The sequence below is a fragment of the Triticum urartu genome, chromosome 1A (assembly GCF_056163025.1).
Source record: "Triticum urartu cultivar PI428250 chromosome 1A, HENAU_Tu73, whole genome shotgun sequence".
NCBI lineage: Eukaryota > Viridiplantae > Streptophyta > Magnoliopsida > Poales > Poaceae > Triticum > Triticum urartu.
In genome coordinates, this window is record NC_141873.1 from 530464515 (window position 1) to 530492017 (window position 27503).

General features: G+C 45.4%; 1 protein-coding gene, 1 long non-coding RNA gene and 1 pseudogene across 3 annotated transcripts; 1 reads left to right on the forward strand and 2 right to left on the reverse strand.

Moving 5' to 3' along the window:
- Positions 1-11799: 11799 nt before the first annotated feature.
- LOC125537621 (putative receptor protein kinase ZmPK1) lies at positions 11800-26537 on the forward strand. Its single transcript, XM_048700949.2, has 2 exons — positions 11800-12734; positions 26009-26537. The coding sequence occupies exons 1-2, from the start codon at positions 12097-12099 to the stop codon at positions 26535-26537; spliced, it is 1167 nt and encodes a 388-aa protein (XP_048556906.2). The 5' UTR covers positions 11800-12096.
- Positions 17588-18153, reverse strand: LOC147992269 (uncharacterized; annotated as a pseudogene).
- LOC147992270 (uncharacterized) lies at positions 20948-24977 on the reverse strand. 2 transcript variants are annotated; one of them, XR_015615231.1, is made up of 5 exons: positions 24546-24977; positions 24169-24378; positions 22929-23063; positions 22343-22574; positions 20948-21595 (listed from the first exon to the last, which is right to left on the reverse strand). It is a non-coding gene; the product is annotated as an uncharacterized LOC147992270 (long non-coding RNA). The 2 variants fall into 2 exon arrangements; XR_015615230.1 differs by lacking the exon at positions 22343-22574 and having other exon boundaries at positions 20951-21595.
- Positions 26538-27503: the final 966 nt, after the last annotated feature.

The following is a 27503-nucleotide window of genomic DNA, read 5'->3' on the forward strand; positions in this document are numbered from 1 at the left end:
CGCTTGACCCTGGAAAGGAAAATGATGTTCCACGAAGTAGAATATGGATTTCATAAGTATAAGTTTTTATTTCGGTATGTGGGATATCCCATGAGGATGAAGAGATGAATTACTATTGGATATAAAGGAGGTATGATGTTGGAAATATGGATCAATGGAAATTCCATGATGAGTCTGAGTACTCACGTCTTGGGTTTGGTGCCAATAGAAGGAAAAGAGATAGTACAATTGGATGAATTTTAAGGATGCTAAGAAGTTGGATGTTGGAATAATGATCAGTTGCCCCGAGGATGAGTTCAAGGATCACAAGTGATGAGATGGGCCATAACCCATAGGCCCCAGGACCTGCCAAGAAGCAAGCACACTCTTGCTGAAGGAAAAAACCCTGGAAAGAGTTACGACTTTATCAACCGACGATTTTATAGGAGTTTACGCAAAACCTGAGAGTTGTGAAGGAATGATAGATGTTTGTTTGGCTTGCAGAATCCATGGAATTATTCGAACCCAGTCCGTCGACAAGAGAAATTCTGCAATGCTTGTGAGGATGACCGAGTGTTAGAATGCGAGATTCGCTAAACCGTATACAAGGTAATGATTTGGGTGCGGGATGGATTGATCACCATACCGACTTACTCTTATTATTCGCCTTGCTATATGGGATGGTAAATCTGAGTGACTTACCTATAGTAAAGAGACGACGATCAAAACCCTGTTTAAACTTAGAATTGTATAAGTATTTTTCCCTTGTACACGGCAGTTGTTGCCAACCGTAGGTTATACGGTGAGGATCAACCCAGACCCATTTCCTGCAGGAGAAACCATTAATGGTTGACCACCATGAGATATCGATAGTTGTTTAGTAATGGCGCCAGACCCGTTAGCTAAGAAGACCCGATCTCGGAATAACCTTACCAAGATGAAAGGATAAAAGAATTGAGGAAAAGGTTATGCCGTTACCGGAAGAGCTCAAAGGAGGAGTTTTCTCGAGGATCTGAGAAGACCGACACTGTCAAGAATAAGGATGGAGTATATGAGTTTTGATGGAACAGTAACCATGCTTCTAAGGGTGGTAGCACCCCAGACCCCGTGTGATGATCGATGGATTTTGAGGAGACCCCCAAACCCTAACCTATTTCTTGCTAGCCTCTCTGAATCTCGAGGACGAGATCCATTTTAAGGGTGGTAGGTTTGTAACATTCCAAAATTCTAAATTTTGGAATGTTAAAAAAAATAGATTGATTGATTGATTGTTGTTTGATTGATTGTCTGAAAGTGAGTGAATTCAAAACTTTTTGAAAGTTAAATGAGAGGGAATAAAAGGACTTTCCCAAACTTTCATATTTGCTTTCTGATCTCCATGAATTCAAATTATTTTCAAATACAAAACCCTTGAGCGAAGATGATATGACTTCTTCCATTTAAATTAAATGAAAGGGTATTTGAAAATAATTGAATTTCATTTGGAAATATTTCAATTCATAAACTTCATGCAACTCAATGATTTTCATGAGAGAAGATAAAATGACTTCTTCAAATTATATGAAATATGAGTTGGGAGTTTCAAGGATCAAATTCAAAGCCCTTTTGAAATTATTTTCAATTTGGAATTATTTGAGTTTTATTCAAATTATTTTTCTCCAAAAATAAAATATATGGAAATTAGGGTAACATGATTCCCTACAATAGAAAATTGGAGAAAAATTAATTTGAAATCATTTTGTTTTTTTAAATGATTTTTGTTGGATTTTAATAGACCAGTAGCACTCTTTGAATTATCTGAATTTGTGTGGATTTTATTTGGCATTATAAAAATGACCATGTTGTTGGAAATCTTTTTCTGAAAATTTTGGTATATTATATGCCTATATAATATTTTCTTTCAATTTTTTTATTTCTATTATTTGGAAAATGTTTTAAAAAAATACTTCCCTCCGCCGAACTAGGCCGGCCCAGCTCCTGCCAGGCCAAGGCCCAGCCCAGCGCGCCAGCCTCGCTCCCGCCCCCGACCGGGACTTCTCCCGAGTCCGCCGCCACCACGACATCGCCGCCGCTGTCGTGACCGCCCCGACCTCCGTGCCCCCTTCCCCATGCCACCGCCCTCCCTTGCCCCTTTAAAAGGCCACCCAGGGACCCCTGGGTCCCGTTTTCACCGCCGCCGCCGCTCCTCGTAGTCACGCCGCCGCCGCAGATCTCGCCGTCGCCGGCGCTCGCATCTCCGCCGCCCTGGTCGCACCTTGCCGCCACCGCCCTCCACCTGCCGCGCCGCTCGCCGCTCCCGACGCCGCTGCCCATGCTGCGCCGCCCCACGCCTCCGGAGCACCGCCGGCGACCACGCCCGACGCCGGACTCGCCGGAGTTCATAGCCGCCACTGTCGGTTTTTGTTGAAAAGCCGAACCGGTAATAAACCACTCTGGTTTCTTTTCAAAAACCCTAGAACATTTTTTTCCTATAAAACCGGTTCTGTTAGGGTTTACTTATTTAGAGAACGCTCGTCAGATTAGATCTGGAGCGAACGGTTTTTCGTTCGTTAGCGAACGTTCGTTAAATAGCCTTTTTGTTTTATTTTATATCTGCCAGGGACCCGTCTGTGATTTTTTTTACAGATTAGTCCCTAATCTTAAAACAACCACATCTTTTTACTCGTTATCCCAAATTCAACGAAACCAACGCCCACGTATTCGTTATGATCTCCTCTATCCAGTAAAACAACTCAAACATGTTTTTGAAAGTTTTAAAATTTGGATTAGACCAGATTTCAATTCAAACTTCGTTTGATCATAACTTGAGTTTCGTAACTCCGATTTAGTTGATTCTTTTTGCAAATCGAAGCTCTTGACCTAAACATTCTAATAAGGCCAAATTCACATAATTTTGGTACTGTTAGAAATTGTTTTATGTTGCAAGAGTTATTTGCTTGGTTTTGAAGTTTTCCGAATCGTCTTCTTCGTTCTTTCTGATCTTTTGAGTGATTGCTTATGTGTGGTTACTATTGCTTGCTTACGATAGATTGACCGGAGTGTGACGAGTAGAACTATCAAGAGTTATGAGTGCAAATCATCTTCATCAATATTTGTAACGCCCTCGATGCGGCTATAGCTCCCACGTGTCGAGGCACGACTTAGAGACATAACCGCATTGAAAGCAATGTCGCAAGTCAGGCAATCATTACAACATCCCATGTAATACATAATAAAAGGGGGAGATAACATAGTTGGCTTACACTCGCCACGTCACATCAGAGTACATAAATAACATCCATCAAACAAACACTCATGGCCCGACTACGGCGCCAAAATGGAAAAGAACCCAACATGCGACAAGGCCCTGAATCGAACCCCAACTAGGCACCACTACTGATCATCGGGAAAGGAAACATAATAACGCTGAGAGTCCTCGTCGAACTCCCACTTGAGCTCATACTCGTCACCTGGAGCGGAATCACCTGGACCTGCATCTGGAATTGTAGTATCTGTGAGCCACAGGGACTCAGCACTCTCGCACCCTCGCGATCAAAACTATTTAAGCTCATAGGAATGGATAAGGCAAGTATGTGGAGCTGCAGCAAGCGACTAGCATATGTGGTGGCTAACTTATCCGCAAAAGAGAGCGAGAAGAGGAGGCAAGGCGCGAGCGAGAAACTAGAGGAACAACCTGCGCAAGCATAACTCCAACACCGTGTCCACTTCCCGGACTCCGCCGAGAAGAGGCCATCACGGCAACACACTCAGTTGATTCATTTTAATTAATTAAGGTTTAAGTTATCTACAACCGGACATTAACAAATTCCCATCTGCCCATAACCGCGGGCATGGCTTTCGAAAGTTCAATCCCTGCAGGGGGTCCCAACTTAGCCCATGACAAGCTCTCACGGTCAACGAAGGAATAGACCTCCACCCGAGTCACACCGATCAGACTCGGTAACCCGGTACAACAAGACAATTCGACAGGTTAAAACAAGACCAGCAACACCGCCCGAATGTGCCGACAAATCCCGATAGGAGCTGCACATATCTCTTTCTCAGGGCACACTCAGATGAGACATCCTACGAGTAAAACCAACCCTCAAGTTGCCCCGAGGTGGCCCCGCAGTCTACTCGGTCGGACCAACACTCAGAGGGAGCACTGGCCCGTGGGGGTGCTAAAAATAAGATGACCCTTGGGTCTGCAGAACCCAAAGGAAAGAAAAGGGTAGGTGGCAAATGGTAAAACCAAGGTTGGGCATTGCTGGAAAAGCTTTAATCGAGGCGAAATATCAAGGGGTTCCCATTATAACCCAACCGCGTAAGGAACGCAACATCCGGGAACATAACACCGATATGACGGAAACTAGGGCGGCAAGAGTGGAACAAAACACTAGGCGAGAGGCCGAGCCTTCCACCCTTTACCAAGTATATAGATGCATTAAGATAACATAGTAATATAGTGATATCCCAACAAGTAAATAGATGTTCCAACAAGGAACGGCTCCAATCTTCACCTGCAACTAACAACGCTATAAGAAGGGCTGAGCAAAGCGGTAACATAGCCAATCAACGGTTTGCTAGGATAATGGTTGGTTAGAGGTTCAATCATGCAATTGCGAGGCTGACAAGCAAGTGGTAGGCATCGTAGCAGTGGCAAAGCAAAAGAGCGAGCAAACTAGCATAGCAAAGATAGTAGTGATTTCGAGGGTATGATCATCTTGCCTGAGATCCCGCATGGAAGAAGAACGAGTCCATGAAGAAGACAAACGAACGTAGACGAACGGGTCCTCACAAACACGACGTTATCGGAACCAACCCGAAGAAGCAATCACCGGAAAAGAAGCACACAACATAGTAAACAACCAACACATCAACATGGCATGATGCACAAACGAGTATGATGCATGTCCGGTTTAATGAAGCATGGCATGGCAAAGGGCCCAAACAATCCTACAAATTAGTGGAGCTCAATATGCAACGGGTTGCATATTGACGAAACACCACATCAATTATTTAGTTCTGTCTCGTTTATGTACCCAACAAGATTAAATGTTGATTAACATGGCAAGAGGTGAAGCACAACAAAACTACCTATCTAGGCAAATTTAAATGAGGCCGGAAGCAACGAACAACAATTCCGGAAACTCCTCATGAGCATAAATTAGGTTTGGTACTGTTCTGCCCTAAACAATATTTTAGAGTTGTTAAACATGCAAGATGATGCCACCACGTTAAACTAGGCATTTTTCTACCCCATTTACATATAAAGTTTATTAAAAATGGAGCTACGGTTATTTAGTTATGAATTAAATCATTTTAGCATGGCATAGGAGCAAATTAATGCAAACAACATTTTAAATATTTCAAACATAGCTGAAAGTTGGATATTATTAATCTACACAAAATTGTGAGCAAGTTTCATATATAAAACATTTTAATCCGATGCACGGTTCATGAGTTATTAAGTGCATGAACTAGGGGGACTATACTGCGAAACTGCTGTCTCGGGAATAATAGGAAAAATCCCAGGCGCTGAAAAAAAACACATCACGGGCCGAATCTGGCTTAGCCCAGCAGCAGGGAAAAAAATAGCAAGAGGAGGGGGCGCTGGGGCGGCTCACCCTTGGGCCTGGCCCAACAGAGGAGGAAGGAGGCCGAGGGAGGCCGGCTGGAGCTGGGCCGGACTCGGGCGCTGGCTGCGGGAAGCTGGGCCTTGGAGCTTCGGCCCATGCGGAAGGAGGCAGGCTGGTGCGGAAGGCTGGGCCGGCGCGGAAGCTGCGCAGGGGCCCACGAGGCGCATGGCGTCCTCCTCGATCCCGCCTGGATCGAGGGAGGCAGGGGGGCGGCGGCGGCGCCGTTCACCGGCTGGCAGCGGCAAGGAGGGGCGGAGGAGGCCGGCGAGGGCAGGGAACGCGCGGATCCGAGGAGGATGGCGCCGGATCCAGCCAGGGCGAGGCTGCGGAGGTCCGGCGACGTGCGGCAGACGGCGGCTCCGGCCGGTGAGCTCAACGGCGGTGGAGCAAGGACAGCGAGGCGCGAGGCGCTGGCGACGGGCGACGCTCGGGCTGGGTGGCGGCGCGGTCGGGCTCGCGCGGGCCAGATCTGGGCCCCGCGGGCCGGCGGCGAAGTGGGGCGCTGGGGAGACACGTGGCGGCGCGCTAGAGGAGGAGGGAGGCGGCGCTGCTGAGGTGGCGGCGCGCGATTGGTCCGGGTGATGTGGAGGCTGGACGCGTCCAGCGGGCACGGACACGTCCGGCGGCGGAGTGGGGAGAAGCTAGGGTTTCATCCGCGAATTGATCCGAAATTTCGGGGAGGGGTGCTCTTTTATAGGTAGAGGGAGCTAGGAAGCTCCAAATGAGGTGCGGTTTTCGGCCACGCGATCGTGATCGAACGACCGAGATGATGGAACAGAGTTAGGTGGGTTTTGGGCCAAAATGGAAGGGTGTTGGGCTGCAACACACACGAGGCCTTCTCGGTCCCTCGGTTAACCGTTGGAGTATCAAACGAAGTCCAAATGGTACGAAACTTGACAGGCGGTCTACGGTAGTAAACCAAGGCCGCATGACAAGTCTCGGTCAAATCCGGAAATGTTTAATCCCCACACAAGAAAGAAAGGTAGAAATGACCACCGGAGGAGAACGAAGCGCCGGATTGCAAAACGGACAACGGGGAAAATGCTCGGATGCATGAGACGAACACGTATGCAAATGCAATGCACATGATGACATGATATGAGATGCATGACACGCAAGCAATGACAACGCAACAACAGCGAATAACTGCACGACACTTGGCACATCGGTCTCGGGGCGTTACAATATTGCAGGCAAGTTCACACTTTGATCATACTCTTTATCACCCAATTTTATGCATTAGTTCCAATCCTCAAACATTGCATGGTTAGGATGTCATTAACTGGTGGGTTGGGAAGTAGTTGGTGAGGTAGGAACCTATTACCTGTTTATTATCAAACCCTTGGGAGTTACTATTACGTTATGCTTATATTGCCATGCTATGCTCGTAGACGTGGATTGGGTTTGAGAGTATTTCATGACAGATGTGAGAGATTATTGTTAACTAAGGTTTAACTTAAGGTGGCTACTTTAATACACATGTGGGTGGATTGGTTGGGGCACCCTAGGGATATACCAGTGGACTTGCTCGGACACCTGGGGATATACCAGTGTTGTCCTAGGAGATCCCGGGGTTACCGTGTGATCCTCCTATGGTTCGCCACCCAGGCTCAAAGGGATCATAAGATTATTCATGCTAGAAACTTCTGTGTGCAGCCACAAGCTATTATGGGCTCTAGCATAGTTGATTAAGACGTGTGAACTCTTACAGTGGTAGACTAGCAGATGTAGGGGTTGTAGGTGGTACGGTCTACCCATCGTAAGGTGCAAACGCTTGTGAAAGACTATGTCTCGGTCATCCGTTTCTCAAACACCATGTAGTGTGAGAAATCCAATGGAGGAGATCGAGTCTTGTGGGGAAAGGTGCGCAAACCTCTACAGAGTGTATAAACTAATCATGGTTAGCCGTGTCCCCGGTTATGGACATCTTGAGTATCTAGTACCTGGATTATCATGTGAATCTCATCACGTTACTTTAAATGAATATTGTTGGGTTTTAATGATGTTACTTAATTGGGATTGAGAATGCTGTCAACCATTCTCAATGTTTAACAACCACCATGATAGTAAATTAAAATGTATTCCTTTGCAGTAGGATAAAATTGGCTTTTCGCAAAAACACTATAACCATAGAGCTTTTCCACCAGCCAAATATGCATGTAGTGATAGCCTTTATTCATCATTATCCTTTGGTGTGAATTTGCCAGTACATTCAATGTACTGACCCTCTGTGGCTGCAACGTCTCATGTTGCAGGATTTCTTACGAAGAGTAAGTGATATGTTAGGGTTACGATTTCTACACTCAACTTTGCCGTTGGTGTTGATGGGAATCCACAACCTTGTTTCTTCCGCTATTTTGGATTGAGGTAATAGTATTTACGTTACTTGTACATGTGATTTACCTCTGTTATAAATCCTCGAGTACTGTGTGTGTCAGCATACCGATCCAGGGATGACACTTAAGCACAGAGACTTGATCCATTCGGGTCGGGTCGCTACAAGATGGTATCAGAGCACATGTTGACTGTAGGACGTGACCCTAGAAACTGGCAAGCCCATAGGAAAAATTTTCTCTACAACTTCATTTTTTCAAAAGATCTTTTACCTCTCTTCTCTTCTGAGCTTATTCAAATATCCCCTTTTTAGTGAGACTATACCCTTTTTCCCCTTTGACCACACGAAGATTCGACTGATGAGACCACTCCAAGAAGATACAAGATATCGGACAACTAAGACCACTTCGGAATGAAGAGTATCTTACGTGCATCTGAAAAATGGAAACTACAACGGTTAAAGACCGAAGACAAGTAGAATTTGAAGGCTCTGAAGAATTCCTAGATTTCTATGACCTAGGAAGGCTACCCTTATGGAACTTGGCAGACTATGGAAGTTGTCAATACCCGAGATCAAGGTGTATCGGAGAAAGACTGAAACAAGGAGCATGAGAACTCGAAGTTTTGTCAAAGAAAACCCTAAGGCAGGAGATATCAACTATGGAATGATAGCTCATGGGAATGACAAGAGCAGAAACATGGTTATCCATGATGTCATTGCCCGCTAATGCTATTGTCACTGTGCTGAGTTAAGGATGCATTTCTTCAGAATGGATTTGATGGAAGAAGGCTGATGGAGCACCTATTAGTAAGATGAAGTTTTAACCTTAGCTGGTGTATCACCAGGATCTGGAGTGTTACATCAAGAAGTTAAGATGGAGCTACATGAAGCCGTATTAGACAAGGAAGCATTTCGTGAAGAACTCAGGAACCAAAAGCTGAAAGTAGCCAAGCTGGAGGAGCTACAACCTCGAGATACCGGAGATTTGTCAGGAACTGAAGGACATTATGACCATGGCTCATGTCAAGGATGTTGAAACCCAGAAGTTGGAATGCAACTCCAGAATATTCAAGGATGTCACGAGAGACTTTGCTACAATAGAGATGAGCTGGCAAAAGGACTTGAGAAAGACAAGCATGATCGGAAGAAGCCATTGGAGGCATGAACAAGGCTTGAAGAGTTGGGAGACGTTGAAGATTTATTGACCTTTATTGAGGAAGAGCGTGGTCTTCGTTTGGCTCTTGAGGAGTCACACAACGTTGATCATGCTAAGTTAAAGAAAGGTTATGATCATGTCCTCATTGTTTCTCGTGTGCTAAATTCCGAGAAGGCCAAACTCGGGGTTGATCTTGCTAGACTCAAAGAGGAGTTTGATATACTTGACAAGGCCCACAAGGCCTTGAAGGGTATTCACGCTAGTCTCAAGGAGTCTCATGATCAACTCCAAGTGAAGCTAACTAAGGAGAAAGCAACTTTTCCTCATATGGTTTTAATTGATAATGCAAATGCTACTAACCCGTGTTGTGAGCATATACATCTTGTTGAGAAAAATGCGAAGTTGAAGGAGCAACTTGAGAGAGGTATTGCGACTTGCATACAAGGCAAGAAGAACCTCAACGATCTCTTGATCAACCAAAAGGGAGGTGTGGCCAAGGAAGGGGTTGGGTACGTGCCCGACTCCAAGAACAACAAGAAGAATGACAAGATCAAATGACCTCCTCCCCCCATGCAAACCTTTCTGAGGGAGGGAGAGAGTGCCCCTGAGGAGAAGAAGAAGAACAATTTCAAGAAGGGCAATGTCACCCCTCTCAACAAAGCCGGCGATTTTAACCCTTCTTATGTGTTATGTCGTGCTAGTGATGGGCATGTTTATGCCAAATTTGTTGGTTCTCTTCATGAGTACATTGAATGGTCTATTTGGGTTCCTAAGACCCTTGTTACTAACATCAAAGGACCCATTACAAAATGGGTACCTAAAACCAAGCATTGATCTCTTGTAGGTGTTTGCTTCCGGTGGTGGATCATGGTTGCTCGATAGCGGAGCTACAAATCATATGACCGGAAGCAAGGACTTGGTGGTGGACGTGCACAAAGTTCCATCTATGCCCACCAATGTCGAGTGGGGTGACGCCTCATCTTCTAAGGTATTGGGACTTGGCAAGGTGGTCATCTCTCATGATCTCACGATCGAGAAGGTCATGCTTGTTGAGTCCCTTGCATACAATTTACTTTCCGTTCGTCAACTTGCAATCATGGGCTTTGCCACGTTCTTTGATATCGATACCGTGGCCCTCTTGTGGAGCAAGACTCTTAAAGTAGCTTTTGTTGGGCATGTCGAGAACGGTCTATATGTGATTAACTTTTCGAAGCGACCCACTAAGACCGCGACATGCCTAATGGCTAAAGTTGATATGGGATGGCTTTGGCATCACCGTTTAGCCCATGTCAATATGAGATCTTTGCAAATTCTCCTCAAGGGGGACCATGTCCGTGGACTAACGAATGTTAGTTTTGCTAAAGATCGTGCTTGCAGTGCCTGTATCGAAGGAAAGCTACATGAGAAGGCTCACCCTCCCACGACTATCATTTATTCAAAGAGGCCCTTGGAGCTCCTTCACATGGATCTCTTTGGGCCCCCATCCTTCGATAGTCTTGGAGGTAGGAAGTATTGCTTGGTGATTGTGGATGACTACTCAAGGTACATGTGGGTGTATTTCTTCAAGAGGAAGAGCGATACCCAACAAACCGTCATTGACTTTGCAAATGAAGCACAACGTCAACACAATGCAAAGATCTTGACAATAAGAAGTGACAACAGCACCGAGTTCAAGAACTACACCTTGGATGAATTTCTTAGTGATGAGGGAATCAAGCATCAATATTCCGCACCATACACCCCTCAACAAAACGGTGTTGCGGAGAGGAAGAACTGGACGTTGATGGATGCGGCAAGGACCATGATGGCGGAGTTCAAGTCTCCGTACAACTTTTGGGCCGAAGCCATCAACACCGCATGTCATGCATCCAATCGGCTCTACCTCCGCAAGGGCTTGAACAAGACTCCATACGAGATACTCACCGGTAACAAGCCCAACCTCAAGTACTTCCGGGTATTCGGGTGTAAGTGTTTCATTCTCAAGAAAGGTGTTCGGTTGTCTAAATTTGAGGCTAGAGCTTATGAGGGCATATTTGTTGGTTATGCTACAAACTCTCATGCTTACCGTGTCCTCAATAAATCCATGGGACTTATTGAGGAGACGTGTAACGTGGAGTTTGATGAGAATAACGGCTCCCAAGTGGAGCAAAGTGGCACTTATGATGTAGGTGATGAAATTCCTCCCTAAGCCATAAGAAGAATGGGTGTTGGCTTTATCCTACTGACGGTGTCCTGGACTAGGGGGTACTCACCACGTCGTCTCCCGATCTATTAGATTGGGCCGAGGACCCCCGTGGCCGTATACTCATGGGCCAGTTCGGACGGCTACCGCATACAAGGAAGATTCCACAAGACTTGGCGATCAAGACAAGGACTTCTCCCCACCGGCGTATTCGGCTAGGACTCTTGTTATCCTAGGCCTCTGGTGCATTATATAAACCGAGGCCAGGCTAGTCGATAGATATACAATATATACAACAATCATACCATAGGCTAGCTTCTAGGGTTTAGCCTCCTTGATCTCGTGGTAGATCTACTCTTGTACTACCCATATCATCAATATTAATCGAGCAGGACGTAGGGTTTTACCTCCATCAAGAGGGCCCAAACCTGGGTAAAACATTGTGTCTCTTGTTTCATGTTACCATCCGCCAAGACGCACAGTTCGGGACCCCCTACCCGAGATCCGCCGGTTTTGACACAGACACCAGCCGTTCCTCCGATGCTCCTGCGCCGGGGTACGAGATGGTGGACCGCCGGGACTGGAGGAAGGGCTGCATGCCGACCTTCAGCCTCCCCACCACCAGCTACAGTGCACCGGAAAAGCGGTTCACGTTCGTCAAGGTGGCATCCACCGATTTCTACGGCTACGACATCGGGTACAACATCACCGTCACGTTTTAATACTGCAAGAGCCTCTGCTTGAGCATGTGCTCGTGCGCCCCTTCGCCTATAAGAGGAATGGCCAGGGTCAGTGCTGCACGAAAGGGGTCCTCTTCAACGGTTACATGTCGCCCATCGCCCCCAGAAACATATATCTCAAGGTGCCTACCGACCTCCACGCCTCGGCACCGCCGCCGTCCATGGTCCTCGACTACAATCTTAATGGCTCTGATGTGGCCATCGACCCGCCATACGTCAACATGTATGGGGCACTAAGAAGTGGCCCGAACTTGTCCTACCTTTGCTGGTTCGCCGTGGTGCTGGGATTTCTCGAGCTACTCTTCGCCGCCACGGCATGGTGGTTCATGTCTGGCCAGGAGAGCATGCCCAGCTCGCTGGAGGCAGGCTATCAGCTGGTCATGGGGACCCAGTTCAGGAGGTTCACGTATCGAGAGCTCAAGAAAGTCACTGGGGACTTCAACGAGGTTCTCGGCCGCGGCAGCTCCGGAGTGGTGTACCGCGGCATGCTTGACAAGACCACCGTGGTGGCGGTGAAGGAGCTGACAAACATGCTGCAGGGCGAGGAGGAGTTTTGGGCGGAGATGAAGGTGTTTGGGAGGATCAACCATATCAACCTGGTGAGGATATGGGGGTTTTGCTCTGAGGGCAAGCACAAGCTGCTGGTGTACGAGTACGTGGAGAACGGGTCGCTCGATAGGCACCTGTTCAGCGAGGACAGCAGCAAGGCACTAGCATGGAGAGTGTTGGGGAACGTAGTAATTTCAAAAAAATTCCTACGCACAAGCAAGATCATGGTGATGCATAGCAACGAGAGGGGAGAGTGTTGTCCACGTACCCTTGTAAACGGAAAGCGGAAGCGTTAGCACAACGCGGTTGATGTAGTCGTACGTCTTCATGATCCGACCGATCAAGTACCGAACGTACGACACCTCCGAGTTCAGCACACGTTCAGCCCAATGACGTCCCTCGAACTCCGTTCTAGCCGAGTGTTGAGGGAGAGTTTCGTCAGCACGACGGCGTGGTGACGATGTTGATGTTCTACCGATGCAGGGCTTCGCCTAAGCACCGCTACAGTAATATGGAGGTGGACTATGGTGGAGGGGGCACCGCACATGGCTAAAAGATCAAACGATCAATTGTTCTCTCTCTGGGGTGGCCCCCTGCCCCCGTATATAAAGGAGCAAGGGGGGTGCGGCCGGCCAGGGAGTAGGCGCACCAGGAGGAGTCCTACTCCCACCGGGAGTAGGACTCCCCCCCTTTCCTAGTTGGATTAGGACTTGGGAGGGGGAAAGAGTGGAGGAGAAGAAGGAAGGGGTGGGGGCGCCACCCTCTCCTTGTCCTATTCGGACTAGGGGGGAGGGGCGCGCGGCCCAGTCCTAGCCGCCACTCCTCTCTTCCACCTAGGCCCACTAAGGCCCATTAAGTCCCCGGGGGGTTCCGGTAACCTCCCGGTACTCTGGTAAAATCCCGATTTCACCCGAAACACTTCCGATATCCAAACGAAGGCTTCCAATACATCAATCTTCATGTCTCGACCATTTGAGACTCCTCGTCATGTCCGTGATCACATACAGGACTCCTAACAACCTTCGATACATCAAAACATATAAACTCATAGTATAACTGTCATCGAAACATTAAGCGTGCGGACCCTACGGGTTCGAGAACTATGTAGACATGACCGATACACGTCTCCGATCAATAACCAACAGCGGAACCTGGATGCTCATATTGGCTCCCACATATTCTACAAAGAATTTTATCGGTCAAACCGCATAACAACATACGTTGTTCCCTTTGTCATCAGTATGTTACTGTTCCGAGATTCGATCGTCGGTATCTCAATACCTAGTTTAATCTCATTACCGGCAAGTCTCTTTACTCGTTCTGTAATACATCATCCCGCAACTAACTCATTAGTAGCAATGCTTGCAAGGCTTAAGTGATGTGCATTACCGAGAGGGCCAAGAGATACCTCTCCGACATTCGGAGTGACAAATCCTAATCTCGAAATACGCCAACCCAACAAGTACCTTTGGAGACACCTGTAGAGCACTTTTATAATCACCCAGTTACGTTGTGATGTTTGGTAGCACACAAAGTGTTCCTCCGGTAAACGGGAGTTGCATAATCTCATAGTCATAGGAACATGTATAAGTCATGAAGAAAGCAATAGCAGAATACTAAACGATCATGTGCTAAGCTAACGGAATGGGTCATGTCAATCACATCATTCTCCTAATTATGTGACCCCGCTAAACAAATGACAACTCATGTCTATGGTTAGGAAACATAACCATCTTTGATCAACGAGCTAGTCAAGTAGAGGCATACTAGTGACAATCTGTTTGTCTATGTATTCACACATGTATTATGTTTTCGGTTAATACAATTCTAGCATGAATAATAAACATTTATCATGATATAAGGAAATAAATGATAACTTTATTATTGCCTCTAGGGCATATTTCCTTCAGTCTCCCACTTGCACTAGAGTCAATAATCTAGATTACACAGTAATGATTCTAACACCCATGGAGCCTTGGTGTTGATCATGTTTTGCTCGTGGAAGAGGCTTAGTCAACGGGTCTGGAACATTTAGATCCGTATGTATCTTGCAAATTTCTATGTCTCCCACCTGGACTAAATCCCGGATAGAATTGAAGCGTCTCATGATGTGCTTGGTTCTCTTGTGAAATCTGGATTCCTTCGCCAAGGCAATTGCTCCAGTATTGTCACAAAAGATTTTCATTGGACTCGATGCACTAGGTATGACACCTAGATCGGATATGAACTCCTTCATCCAGACTCCTTCATTTGCTGCTTCCGAAGCAGCTATGTACTCCGCTTCACATGTAGATCCCGCCACAACACTTTGTTTAGAACTGCACCAACTGACAGCTCCACCGTTCAATGTAAACACGTATCCGGTTTGCGATTTAGAATCATCCGGATCAGTGTCAAAGCTTGCATCAACGTAACCGTTTACGATGAGCTCTTTGTCACCTCCATAAACGAGAAACATATCCTTAGTCCTTTTCAGGTATTTCAGGATGTTCTTGACCGCTGTCCAGTGATCCACTCCTGGATTACTTTGTTACCTCCCTGCTAGACTTATAGCAAGGCACACATCAGATCTGGTACACAGCATTGCATACATGATAGAGCCTATGGCTGAAGCATAGGGAACATCTTTCATTTTCTCTCTATCTTCTGCAGTGGTCGGGCATTGAGTCTTACTCAACTTCACACCTTGTAACACAGGCAAGAACCATTTCTTTGCTTGATCCATTTTGAACTTCTTCAAAACTTTGTCAAGGTATGTGCTTTGTGAAAGTCCAATTAAGCGTCTTGATCTATCTCTATAGATCTTGATGCCTAACATATAAGCAGCTTCACCGAGGTCTTTCATTGAAAAACTCTTATTCAAGTATCCCTTTATGCTATTCAGAAATTCTATATCATTTCCAATCAACAATATGTCATCCACATATAATATTAGAAATGCTACAGAGCTCCCACTCACTTTATTGTAAATACAGGCTTCTCCAAAAGTTTGTACAAAACCAAATGCTTTGATCACACTATCAAAGCGTTTATTCCAACTCCAAGAGGCTTGTACCAGTCCATAAATGGATCGCTGGAGCTTGCACATTTTGTTAGCTCCCTTTGGATCGACAAAACCTTCCGGTTGCATCATATACAACTCTTCTTCCAGAAATCCATTCAGGAATGCAGTTTTGACATCCATTTGCCAAATTTCATAATCATAAAATGCGGCAATTGCTGACATGATTCGGACAGACTTAAGCATCGCTACTGGTGAGAAAGTCTCATCGTAGTCAATCCCTTGAACTTGTCGAAAACCTTTCGCAACAAGTCAAGCTTTGTAGACAGTAACATTACCGTCAGCGTCAGTCTTCTTCTTGAAGATCCATTTATTCTCAATTGCTTTTCGATCATTGGGCAAGTCAACCAAAGTCCATACTTTGTTCTCATACATGGATCCCATCTCAGATTTCATGGCCTCAAGCCATTTTGCGGAATCTGGGCTCACCATCGGTTCTTCATAGTTTGTAGGTTCATCATGATCTAGTAGCATGACTTCCAGAACAGGATTACCGTACCACTCTGGTGCGGATCTTACTCTGGTTGATCTATGAGGTTCAGTAGCAACTTGATCTGAAGTTCCATGATCATCATCATTAACTTCCTTACTAATTGGTGTAGGCGTCATAGAAACCGGTTTATGTGATGAACTACTTTCCAATAGAGGAGCATGTATAGTTACCTCATCAAGTTCCACTTTCCTCCCACTCACTTCTTCCGAGAGAAACTCCTTCTCTAGAAAGGATCCATTCTTAGCAACGAATGTCTTGCCTTCGGATCTGTGATAGAAGGTGTACCCAACAGTCTCCTTTGGGTATCCTATGAAGACACATTTCTCCGATTTGGGTTCGAGCTTATCAGGTTGAACCTTTTCACATAAGCATCGCAGCCCCAAACTTTCAGAAACGACAACTTTGGTTTCTTGCCAAACCACAGTTCATAAGGCGTCGTCTCAATGGATTTCGATGGTGCCCTATTTAACGTGAATGCGGTCGTCTCTAAAGCATAACCCCAAAATGATAGCGGTAAATCTATAAGAGACATCATAGATCGCACCATATCTAGTAAAGTACGATTACGACGTTCGGACACACCATTACGCTGTGGTGTTCCGGGTGGCGTGAGTTGCGAAACTATTCTGCATTGTTTCAAATGTAGACCAAACTCGTAACTCAAATATTCTCCTCCATGATCAGATCGTAGAAACTTTATTTTCTTATTACGATGATTTTCAACTTCACTCTGAAATTCTTTGAACTTTTCAAATGTTTCAGACTTATGCTTCATTAAGTAGATATACCCATATCTGCTTAAATCATCTGTGAATGTGAGAAAATAATGATATCCGCCACGAGCCTCAATATTCATCGGACCACATACATCTGTATGTATGATTTCCAACAAATCTGTTGCTCTCTCCATAGTATCGCAGAACGGCATTTTAGTCATCTTGCCCATGAGGCATGGTTCGCAAGTACCAAGTGATTCATAATCAAGTGGTTCCAAAAGTCCATCAATATGGAGTTTCTTCATGCGCTTTACACCGATATGACCTAAACGGCAGTGCCACAAATAAGTTGCACTATTATTATCAACTCTGCATCTTTTGGCTTCAACATTATGGCTATGTTTATCACTACTACCGAGATTCATCAAAAATAGACCACTCTTCAAGGGTGCATGACCATAAAAGATATTACTCATATAAATAGAACAACCATTATTCTCTGATTTAAATGAATAACTGTCTCGCATCAAACAAGATCCAGATATAATGTTCATGCTCAACGCTGGCACCAAATAACAATTATTTAGGTCTAATACTAATCCCGAAGGTAGATGTAGAGGTAGCATGCCGACCGCGATCACATCGACTTTGGAACCATTTCCCACGCGCATCGTCACCTCGTCCTTTGCCAGTGTTCGCTTAATCCGTAGTCCCTGTTTCGATTTGCAAATATTAGCAACAGAACCAGTATCAAATACCTAGGTGCTACTGCGAGTTCTAGTAAGGTACACATCAATAACATGTATATCACATATACCTTTGTTCACCTTGCCATCCTTCTTATCTGCCAAATACTTGGGGCAGTTCCGCTTCCAGAGACCAGTCTGCTTGCTGTAGAAGCACTCAATTTCAAGCTTAGGTCCAGACTTGGGTTTCTTCTCCTGAGCAGCAACTTGCTTGATGTTCTTCTTGAAGTTCCCCTTCTTCTTCCCTTTACCCTTCTTGAAACTGGTGGTCTTACTGACCATAAACACTTGATGCTCCTTCTTGATTTCTACCTCCGCAGCCTTTAGCATTGCGAAGAGCTCGGGAATTGTCTTATCCATCCCTTGGATATTATAGTTCATCACGAAGCTCTTGTAACTTGGTGGAAGTGATTGTAGAACTCTGTCAATGAAACTATCAACCGAAAGATTAACTTCCAGCTGGGTCAAGTGATTATGGTACCCAGACATTCTGAGTACATTTTCACTAACAGAACTATTCTCCTCCATCTTGCAGCTGTAGAACTTATTGGAGACTTCATATCTCTCAATCCGGGCATTTGCTTGAAATATTAACTTCAACTCTCGGAACATCTCATATGCTCCATGACGTTCAAAACGTCGTTAAAGTCCCGGTTCTAAGCCGTAAAGCATGGCACACTGAACTATCGAGTAGTCATCAACTTTGCTCTGCCAGACGTTCTAAACATCGTCAGTTGCATCAGCAGCAGGCCCGGCACTCAGCGGTGCTTCCAGGACGTAATTCTTCTGAGCAGCAATGAGGATAATCCTCAAGTTATGGACCCAGTCCATGTAATTACTACCATCATCTTTCAACTTTGCTTTCTCAAGGAACGCATTAAAATTCAACGGAACAACAACACGGGCCATCTATCTACAATCAAACATAGACAAGCAAGATACTATCAGGTACTAAGTTCATGATAAATTTAAGTTCAATTAATCATATTACTTAAGAACTCCCACTTAGAAAGACATCCCTCTAATCTTCTAAGTGATCACGTGATCCAAATCAACTAAACCATAACCGATCATCACGTGAAATGGAGTAGTTTTCAATGGTGAACATCACTATGTTGATCATATCTACTATATGATTCACGCTCGACCTTTCGGTCTCAGTGTTCCGAGGCCATATCTGCATATGCTAGGCTCGTAAGTTTAACCTGAGTATTCTGCGTGTGCAAAATTGGCTTGCACCCGTTGTAGATGGACGTAGAGCTTATCACACCCGATCATCACGTGGTGTCTGGGCACGACGAACTTTGGCAACGGTGCATACTCAGGGAGAACACTTTTTATCTTGAAATTTAGTGAGAGATCATCTTATAATGCTACCGTCAATCAAAGCAAGATAAGATGCATAAAAGATAAACATCACATGCAATCAATATAAGTGATATGATATGGCCATCATCATCTTGTGCTTGTGATCTCCATCTCCGAAGCACCTTCATGATCACCATCGTCACCGGCACGACACCTTGATCTCCATCATAGCATCGTTGTCGTCTCGCCAATCTTATGCTTTCACGACTATCGTTACCGCTTAGTGATAAAGTAAACCATTACAGGGCGATTGCATTGCATACAATAAAGCAACAACCATATGGCTCCTGCCAGTTGCCGATAACTCGGTTACAAAACATGATCATCTCATACAATAAAATTTAGCATCATGTCTTGACCATATCACATCACAACATGCCCTGCAAAAACAAGTTAGACGTCCTCTACTTTGTTGTTGCAAATTTTACGTTGCTGCTACGGGCTTAGCAAGAACCGTTCTTACCTACGCATCAAAACCACAACGATAGTTTGTCAAGTTGGTGTTGTTTTAACCTTCGCAAGGACCGAGCGTAGCCACACTCGGTTCAACTAAAATTGGAGAAACTGATACCCGCCAGCCACCTGTGTGCAAAGCACGTCGGTAGAACCAGTCTCGCATAAGCGTACGCGTAATGTCGGTCCGGGCTGCTTCATCCAACAATACCGCCAAACCAAAGTATGACATGCTAGTAAGCAGTATGACTTATATCGCCCACAACTCACTTGTGTTCTACTCGTGCATATGACACCTAGGCATAAAACCTGGCTCGGATGCCACTGTTGGGGAACGTAGTAATTTCAAAAAAAATCCTACACTCACGCAAGATCATGGTGATGCATAGCAACGAGAGGGGAGAGTGTTGTACACGTACCCTTGTAGACCGAAAGCGGAAGCGTTAGCACAACGCGGTTGATGTAGTCGTACGTCTTCATGATCCGACCGATCAAGTACCGAACGTACGGCACCTCCGAGTTCAGACACGTCCAGCCCAATGACGTCCCTCGAACTCCGATCCAGCCGAGTGTTGAGGGAGAGTTTCATCAGCACGACGGCGTGGTGGCGATGTTGATGTTCTACCGATGCAGGGCTTCGCCTAAGCACCGCTACAGTAATATCAAGGTGGACTATGGTGGAAGGGGGCACCGCACACGGCTAAAAGGTCAAACGATCAATTGTTCTCTCTCTGGGGTGCCCCCTGCCCCCGTATATAAAGGAGCAAGGGGGTGTGCGGCCGGCCAGTGAGTAGGCGCGCCAGGAGGAGTCCTGCTCCCATCGGGAGTAGGACTCCCCCCCTTTTCGTAGTTGGATTAGGACTTGGGAGGGGGAAAGAGTGGAGGAGAAGAAGGAAGGGGGGGCGCCCCCCTCTCCTTGTCCTATTCGGACTGGGGGGGGGGGGGAGGGGCGCGCGGCCCAGTCCTAGCCGCCTCTCCTCTCTTCCACCTAGGCCCACTAAGGCCCATTAAGTCCCGGGGGGTTCCGGTAATCTCCCGGTACTCATAAAATCCTGATTTCACCCGGAACACTTCCGATATCCAAACATAGGCTTCCAATATATCAATCTTCATGTCTCGACCATTTCGAGACTCCTCGTCATGTCCGTGATCACATCCGGGACTCCAAACAACCTTCGGTACATCAAAACATATAAACTCATAATATAACTGTCATCGAAACGTTAAGCGTGCGGACCCTACGGGTTCGAGAACTATGTAGACATGACCGAGACACGTCTCCGGTCAATAACCAACAGCGGAACCTGGATGCTCATATTGGCTCCCACATATTCTACAAAGATCTTTATCGGTCAAACCGCATAACAACATACGTTCACTACACCACAACACTGATGTAAGGACAGAAAAACTGCCATGAGAAAGCTCTTTAAAGGGCAGATAAACTGCCGGGAGAATGGTTCTCCCGGCAGATAGAACCGCCACAAGAACGACTGCCGGGGATTACTTGTCCTGGCAGATAAACTTCTCCCGGCAGATTTTCTGCCCTAGCCCATCTATTTGCCGGCAGTTTAACTGCCAGCACAAATAGGTTGGCCTGGCAGATAATATGCCATCCTGTTTTGTTTCAAAAACAATCTGGCTGTTCTGGGCAACATATCCCCGATTTAGAATCCAATCACAATATGCCCAGGCATCATACATCATTTCACTCAAGGTTCAATTGTAGACCTCAAACACATTAAGACTAAAAATTCAAGATCTCAACATCCATAGATGTGTTCAGTAACAACCAGCCACATTGGTAAACATAATTTACATCAGATAATAAGATGTTATGTCTTCAAACTAAGCTACACTAACAGTATGAGCTTGACTTACGGCTACAGCTATGTCTAGGAAACAATGGCAGGTTCACACTTTTGTATATTTCTGCTCAGCCGTTTGTTGAATGGCATTGCCATATTCATGAGATGTTCTGAATACCAGACTCGCCGCCATCATGTGAAGCTGCATTATTCAAACAGGGCCACGTGTCTCCAGCAGAAGAGTCATCAAACTTGTACTGCTTGAAAGACCACAGACAAGCCTCACCCCACTTGATCGTGTTGTCACTGAACAGAAGAATCACCATGTAGACATCCTAGTTGACTTGTACAACTACGTGTTGACCAAAAGATCTTCCAGTGTGATGCCAACCTGAACAGATAAGATGGTACAAATGAAGAAACAACTTAGCCTGTGTTTGACAGTAAAGTATTGCAAAAACCAAAGTATCAAAAAACTATAGTAATTTAGCTAGTAGGCATGAATACCGTGGTATTGACATATCAGAGTATTTTAAAGTATTAATACATAGAAGCCGTTTGACACAGCATTGTAAAATTAGTTGTACTAGCTGCGAAATGTCTGTTTTTCTAGCGGAGCTAGCCGTTGCATGTAGCGACCGGCCAAAGAACGGCCAAAGAACATCCATGCACACGGCTATAGAGCAGCACATTTTTCTAGCTAGCTAGCCAGCTGGCCAGTCCTTACCATCCGCATGCATAACAGCCGAAGCTTGCATAAACTCAACTCCACTGAACAGCCATGCTCAAGGCTTGTGGTTATCAAAAAGGACACTCGGTCAGGGGGGCAGGGCGTGGGAGCAAGGGGAGTTTTCTTGGAGAGCGAGGCGAGCTGCTGAGAATAGAGGGGGAGAGGATAACAGGGTGCCATGCCCGTTCTTTTCGGCTGCTCTGTTTTTTAAAAAGAGGTCCAGGGCTCTTTTTTTAATATAGAGGTAAAACCATGATTTACCAAATACTGTAGTATTAAAACCACAATTTTAAGGGAAACCAAACACCTCATTGTAAATAAAACTATGGTAATCTCAAAAACTGTAGTATTTCTCAAAACAGAAGATGTTGGATCTCTAGGGAAAATAGTAAGGGGTGCGACGCTGACCTGCACTACATGTGGCGAGGATGAAGAAGGGTTTACTCTTTGGATGGGTAGCAGAAGTGTTGTGTCGCTACAGAGCTGCTAGTTGTGCTCTGCTCTACGGACGATGCAGACGGGTTTGCAGCGAGCAGAGGAAGTCGCATTGTGCTCTACCCCATGGATTGCAGAAGATTCCTCTCTATTACCCCCCCCTCTCTCTCTTCATGTGTTCAATTCCTCCTTCTAACTCCTTTATCTACGTGCATAGATCAAACGAGGAAAGCAACGGAAAGCTGGAATAAGTGTGAGCAGGATCAAACTCTGTTAGGTGAGTAACTGAGTATTACAACCACAATGTTTTTTCCATATCAATGGACTCTATGCAGGCTTGAGTATCTTTTTATTTGCATTATCTTCTTACTTAGAGTGAAACAGGTTAATGAATATCATCAATTGTTAGCTCATAAATATTTTTCCATGATCTACAATGGGATGGCCTCTTTCCAAAAACTGTGACTACAATCTAACTCATTTGTTCAGAGTTCATGAAGTTTCAGATACCAGAAAGAATGTTCAATTGCATATACAGCTGGTTGGAAATCTGTAATACCTGGTGATTGGTATGTGTACATCAATAGTGTCTCTACTCCAAATTCATCAGTTTGAAAATCACAGGCGAACATGTAATGGTAGAGGCTGCATTGCTCGTGGCCTCGTTCAACAATTAATAGTAAAGCTCTGTTTCCTGCACAATGTCAAACGAGGCCGCAAAGCTGCACAGTTAGTTTCTATCTATCTATCTGCATATTTCATTTTAGGATCTTTGCGACTGAAGGATCAAAATAAGACGAGGAACATGATTGGTAGATTAGATTGAAACAACAACAGAATCATTGCAGATTGATAGAAAAATCCAAAACAATCCTAACAAGTTCATGCACAAGTCTGTCTAGAAGAAGCATGGGTGAAAAACATCAACACAGATGGTGTGCACTTGGCTATCACAAGATCTCGCGTTAAAAAGCATCTCCCTTTTTTGAGATAAAAACATCTTTTGTAATTTCCAAGTGTACAAGGTCCATCTCCCAATAGAAGAAAATAAAATAAAAGGGAGCACCTATTTAACATGGGTCTGGAAAAAATTCTAGGACGTTCGGTCACCGTCCGACGGCTAACGTGCAAGCGACACTATTCTTCTTCTTCCTCTATTACTTCTTCCTCCCGCGCACTCTCCCGGTCGGCAGGCACTGCCATGTGCCACCCAATCTCCCCTCAACCTCCACTCACTACTGTGCTTGCCACCGCCGCGGAGTGGAGCGGATCATATAAGATGTGCTTATTACCAAACATAGGAGACACTAATGTGCAGAACAAAAAACAATTAACATTAACCATAACTTCTGATGAAACAGACAACTACAAAGCGTGTTGTAACCCATTTACATGTCAGACTGGAAATGTGATGAGCTTCTAGACGTTTTTTTCTCTCAAACATGAGCTCGTAGAAGATGTTAATCCAGTGTTCATGTAAGGAGATTGATGACTAGATTAATTCACATGCTAATTCTGTGATTTTTCATTTATAGTGACCAAAAGAACTACCTCAGTTACACAAATGAACCAAGCAATTCTGGTGGCAATCAATTCTACTTGATTTTTTCTTACAGAAATGTGGTATAAATTAACTTAATCTTGTGCTTACATCAACTTGAAGGTGTATCGTCCACTGAGAAAATTAGTCGGTCTGTGCAGTCCATAAATTATACTACTAATGCAAGAGAACATTGTATATCTAAAACTGTATCTGTAAAGTCCAAATGCAAGGAAATAACATAGGACCGAACACTAACCAGTGAAGGTTTTAGTGGCTAGAATACATCTTGAGGTCCACTTTTCATGAGGTAAGGGGCGCATCCATACTCAGCCACTTTCCTTGTGCTGCACCCTGTTCCATCTTTGTATCTCACCACTATATAATCAGATAAGGGGATAAATTCTTGGGAGGTCTAAAAAGGCCCAAAGCAGGCAACAATCAGTAGCGACAGTAGCATCTCAGATTGCTGCAAAAAAAGTTGCATCTCAGGTTGAGCCTCAATCAATGCCAGCTATAGATAGCGCATATGAAGAAGTCCACATCTCCAACAGGGATTGGCCATGGAGCTAAAGCAGCCAGAAGGGCTGATGAGGCAGGAGCATGTGGTGGAAGAAGGGGAAGGAAGGAACAGACCTGCGAGGTGGGACGGCAGAAAGAGTGGTGGCGACCGGCTCGCTGCTCGGGTGAAGCTTGCGGGGAGGACGCCTGCTTGAGATAGGAATCTCGCGATGTAGCGATGGAAGGCGTTCGACGGAGGAGGGTGGTCGGCAGTGGAGTGGCTCGGCGACGGGGCCGGTCGGTGCCGGTGGTGCTCCATGTCCGTTCGGTGCTCGGCGGCACTGCTGTGGGGTGATTGGGGCGGCGTCGGCAGTGGACGGAGCGGAGGACGGTCTGCGGCGCTGGGGTAGTTGGGAGAGGCGACGAGGGCGCGGTGGGTGAGAGGCGACGGCGACAGTGGTCGGCGGCGATGGATGGTTGGGGGCAGTGGTGGTGGTGCGGTGCTTGTGGCGGCGGTAGGTGCGGTCTGGTGTAGGGCACGGCGAGATTTGGGGGTGAATTTGGATTGGGCCGATTTGGGGGATTGGGGCGCGTCTTGTGCCAAAATTTTAGTCTCTCGCGCCTATTTTCCATCGCTAGCGCGGGCTTGGGCCCAGTACAATTTTGGACTTGCGCTAAAGACACTTCCCGGCACAAAACATGCTGTGGTTTACATGTCCCGGCAGAAAACGGCCCCTAGAATTTTACCGGCAGTCTGTGTGCCCTTGTTCCACAAGTTCTACCGGCAGGTTCTGTGCCCTGAAGTATTTCTCCCGGCAGTAATAGATGTCCCGGCAAATATTTTGCCCTTGTTCACGTATTTCTCCTGGCAGTTAATTGCCCCCAATCAAAGGTTGTGGTGTAGTGGTTGTTCCCTTTGTCATCGGTATGTTATTTGCCCGAGATTCAATCGTCGGTATCTCAATACCTAGTTTAGTCTCGTTACCGGCAAGTCTCTTTACTCGTTCTGTAATACATCATCCCGCAACTTACTCATTAGTAGCAATGCTTGCAAGGCTTAAGTGATGTGCATTACCGAGAGGGCCCAGTGATACCTCTCCGACATTCGGAGTGACAAATCCTAATCTCGAAATATGTCAACCCAACAAGTACCTTTGGAGACACCTATAGAGCACCTTTATAATCACCCAGTTACGTTGTGACGTTTGGTAGCACACAAAGTGTTTCTCCGGTAAACGGGAGTTGCATAATCTCATAGTCATAGGAACATGTATAAGTCATGAAGAAAACAATAGCAGAATACTAAACGATCGTGTGCTAAGCTAACGGAATGGGTCATGTCAATCACATCATTCTCCTAATGATGTGACCCCGTTAATCAAATGACAACTCATGTCTATGGTTAGGAAACATAATCATCTTTGATCAACGAGCTAGTCAAGTAGAGGCATACTAGTGACAATCTGTTTGTCTATGTATTCACACATGTATTATGTTTTTGATTAATACAATTCTAGCATGAATAATAAACATTTATCATGATATAAGTAAATAAATAATAACTTTATTATTGCCTCTAGGGCATATTTCCTTCAGAGAGAGCGGTTCAAGATTGCGCTGGGCGCGGCCAAGGGCCTAGCCTACCTCCACCACGAGTGCCTTGAGTGGGTCATCCACTGCGACGTCAAGCCGGAGAACATCCTGCTCACTCAAGACCTCGACCCAAAGATCGCCAACTTCGGGCTGTCCAAGATGTCCGGGAGGAAAGCCGTCGGCGACGGCATGCAACTCTCCCAAATGAGGGGGACGACAGGCTACATGGCACCCGAGTGGGTGTTGGGCCTGCCGATCGACGCCAAGGTCGATGTGTACAACTATGGCATCGTGCTTCTGGAGATCCTGATGGGAAGCAGGATAACAGAACAGAGGACTGTGGATGACAAGGAGTGGCTACAGATGAGCCAGATCATGCAGGCGCTGAAGCAGGTGGTGGCGAGCGGAGACATCACGTCATTGGTGGATAGCAGGCTGAACGGGCAGTTCAACCCTCGACAGGCCATGGACGTCATCTTCAAGGCTCTTAGAGCTTGCGATGATGAGGACGAACACCCTACGTACTTGTTGTGACTTCGATTCCTTGCTATATTTGTTAATTCATTTATTTGAATGAATGTTGAACACAAAAAGTACTAGTGAGATGTTGAATATGGCTGTCCACATGCGTGATGTAAAAAGGAAAGATTGCAGCTAGCTGTGCGCTACTTGATTACTACCTTCTTTCCGGTTTATATGACTCAATTTAAAAATCTTATCAACCAAGATAAATGGTGAGTGGTGAAACAATTTTTATAGTTTGCAAATGTGCTTGTTTTCTTAAAAAAATTGTGTTTAGCAATGCATACATGCATAAAGTACATGCATTGGTCAATTTTCTCTTAATACTTGCATTTAATGATTTATTGCATCTTAAAATCCGAACATATGATAAGGAACAACCAAATTGAGACTTATAGAATAAGAAAACTAAAATTTTAAGATAAGCTTTATAGACCAGAAAGAAGGAAATACAATTGACGTATGGTTTGCACCAACCTATAGCACTACTCGTACTTGTTTTCTTTAGCTATTTTCCGCGAAGCAGAGACCAAGGACACACGGTACGGAATATGATCAAGTAGTATTTAATTTGACTAAGACGTATAAATGTTGCCTGTCCGTGTCACGCGAACAATTGTTTTTGAGGAGTCTCTCTTGGCAGGCGGTGGCACGAAGCGGACTCGATGGGATGTGCCTACAAAGTATTTTTTTTAACATTAATACAGACACAGGCGCTCATATACATGTGCATGTATTTATCTCTATAAACACACACGCATTCCTTATCCCTATGAGCACCTCGAAAAGACTGACCCGGCATATCATCTTGAGATTTACGAAGTCATCGTAGACGCCTCGTCGTCGACAGGAACATCTCCTCCCACTGAATGCACATCGACGAAAATTCTGAAATAAATTTAAGAATAAATGCGAGCACCAGATGGGTGTGGGTTTGGGTACACGTCTTGGCTTTTTCGTGACTGTGATGTTGGACTT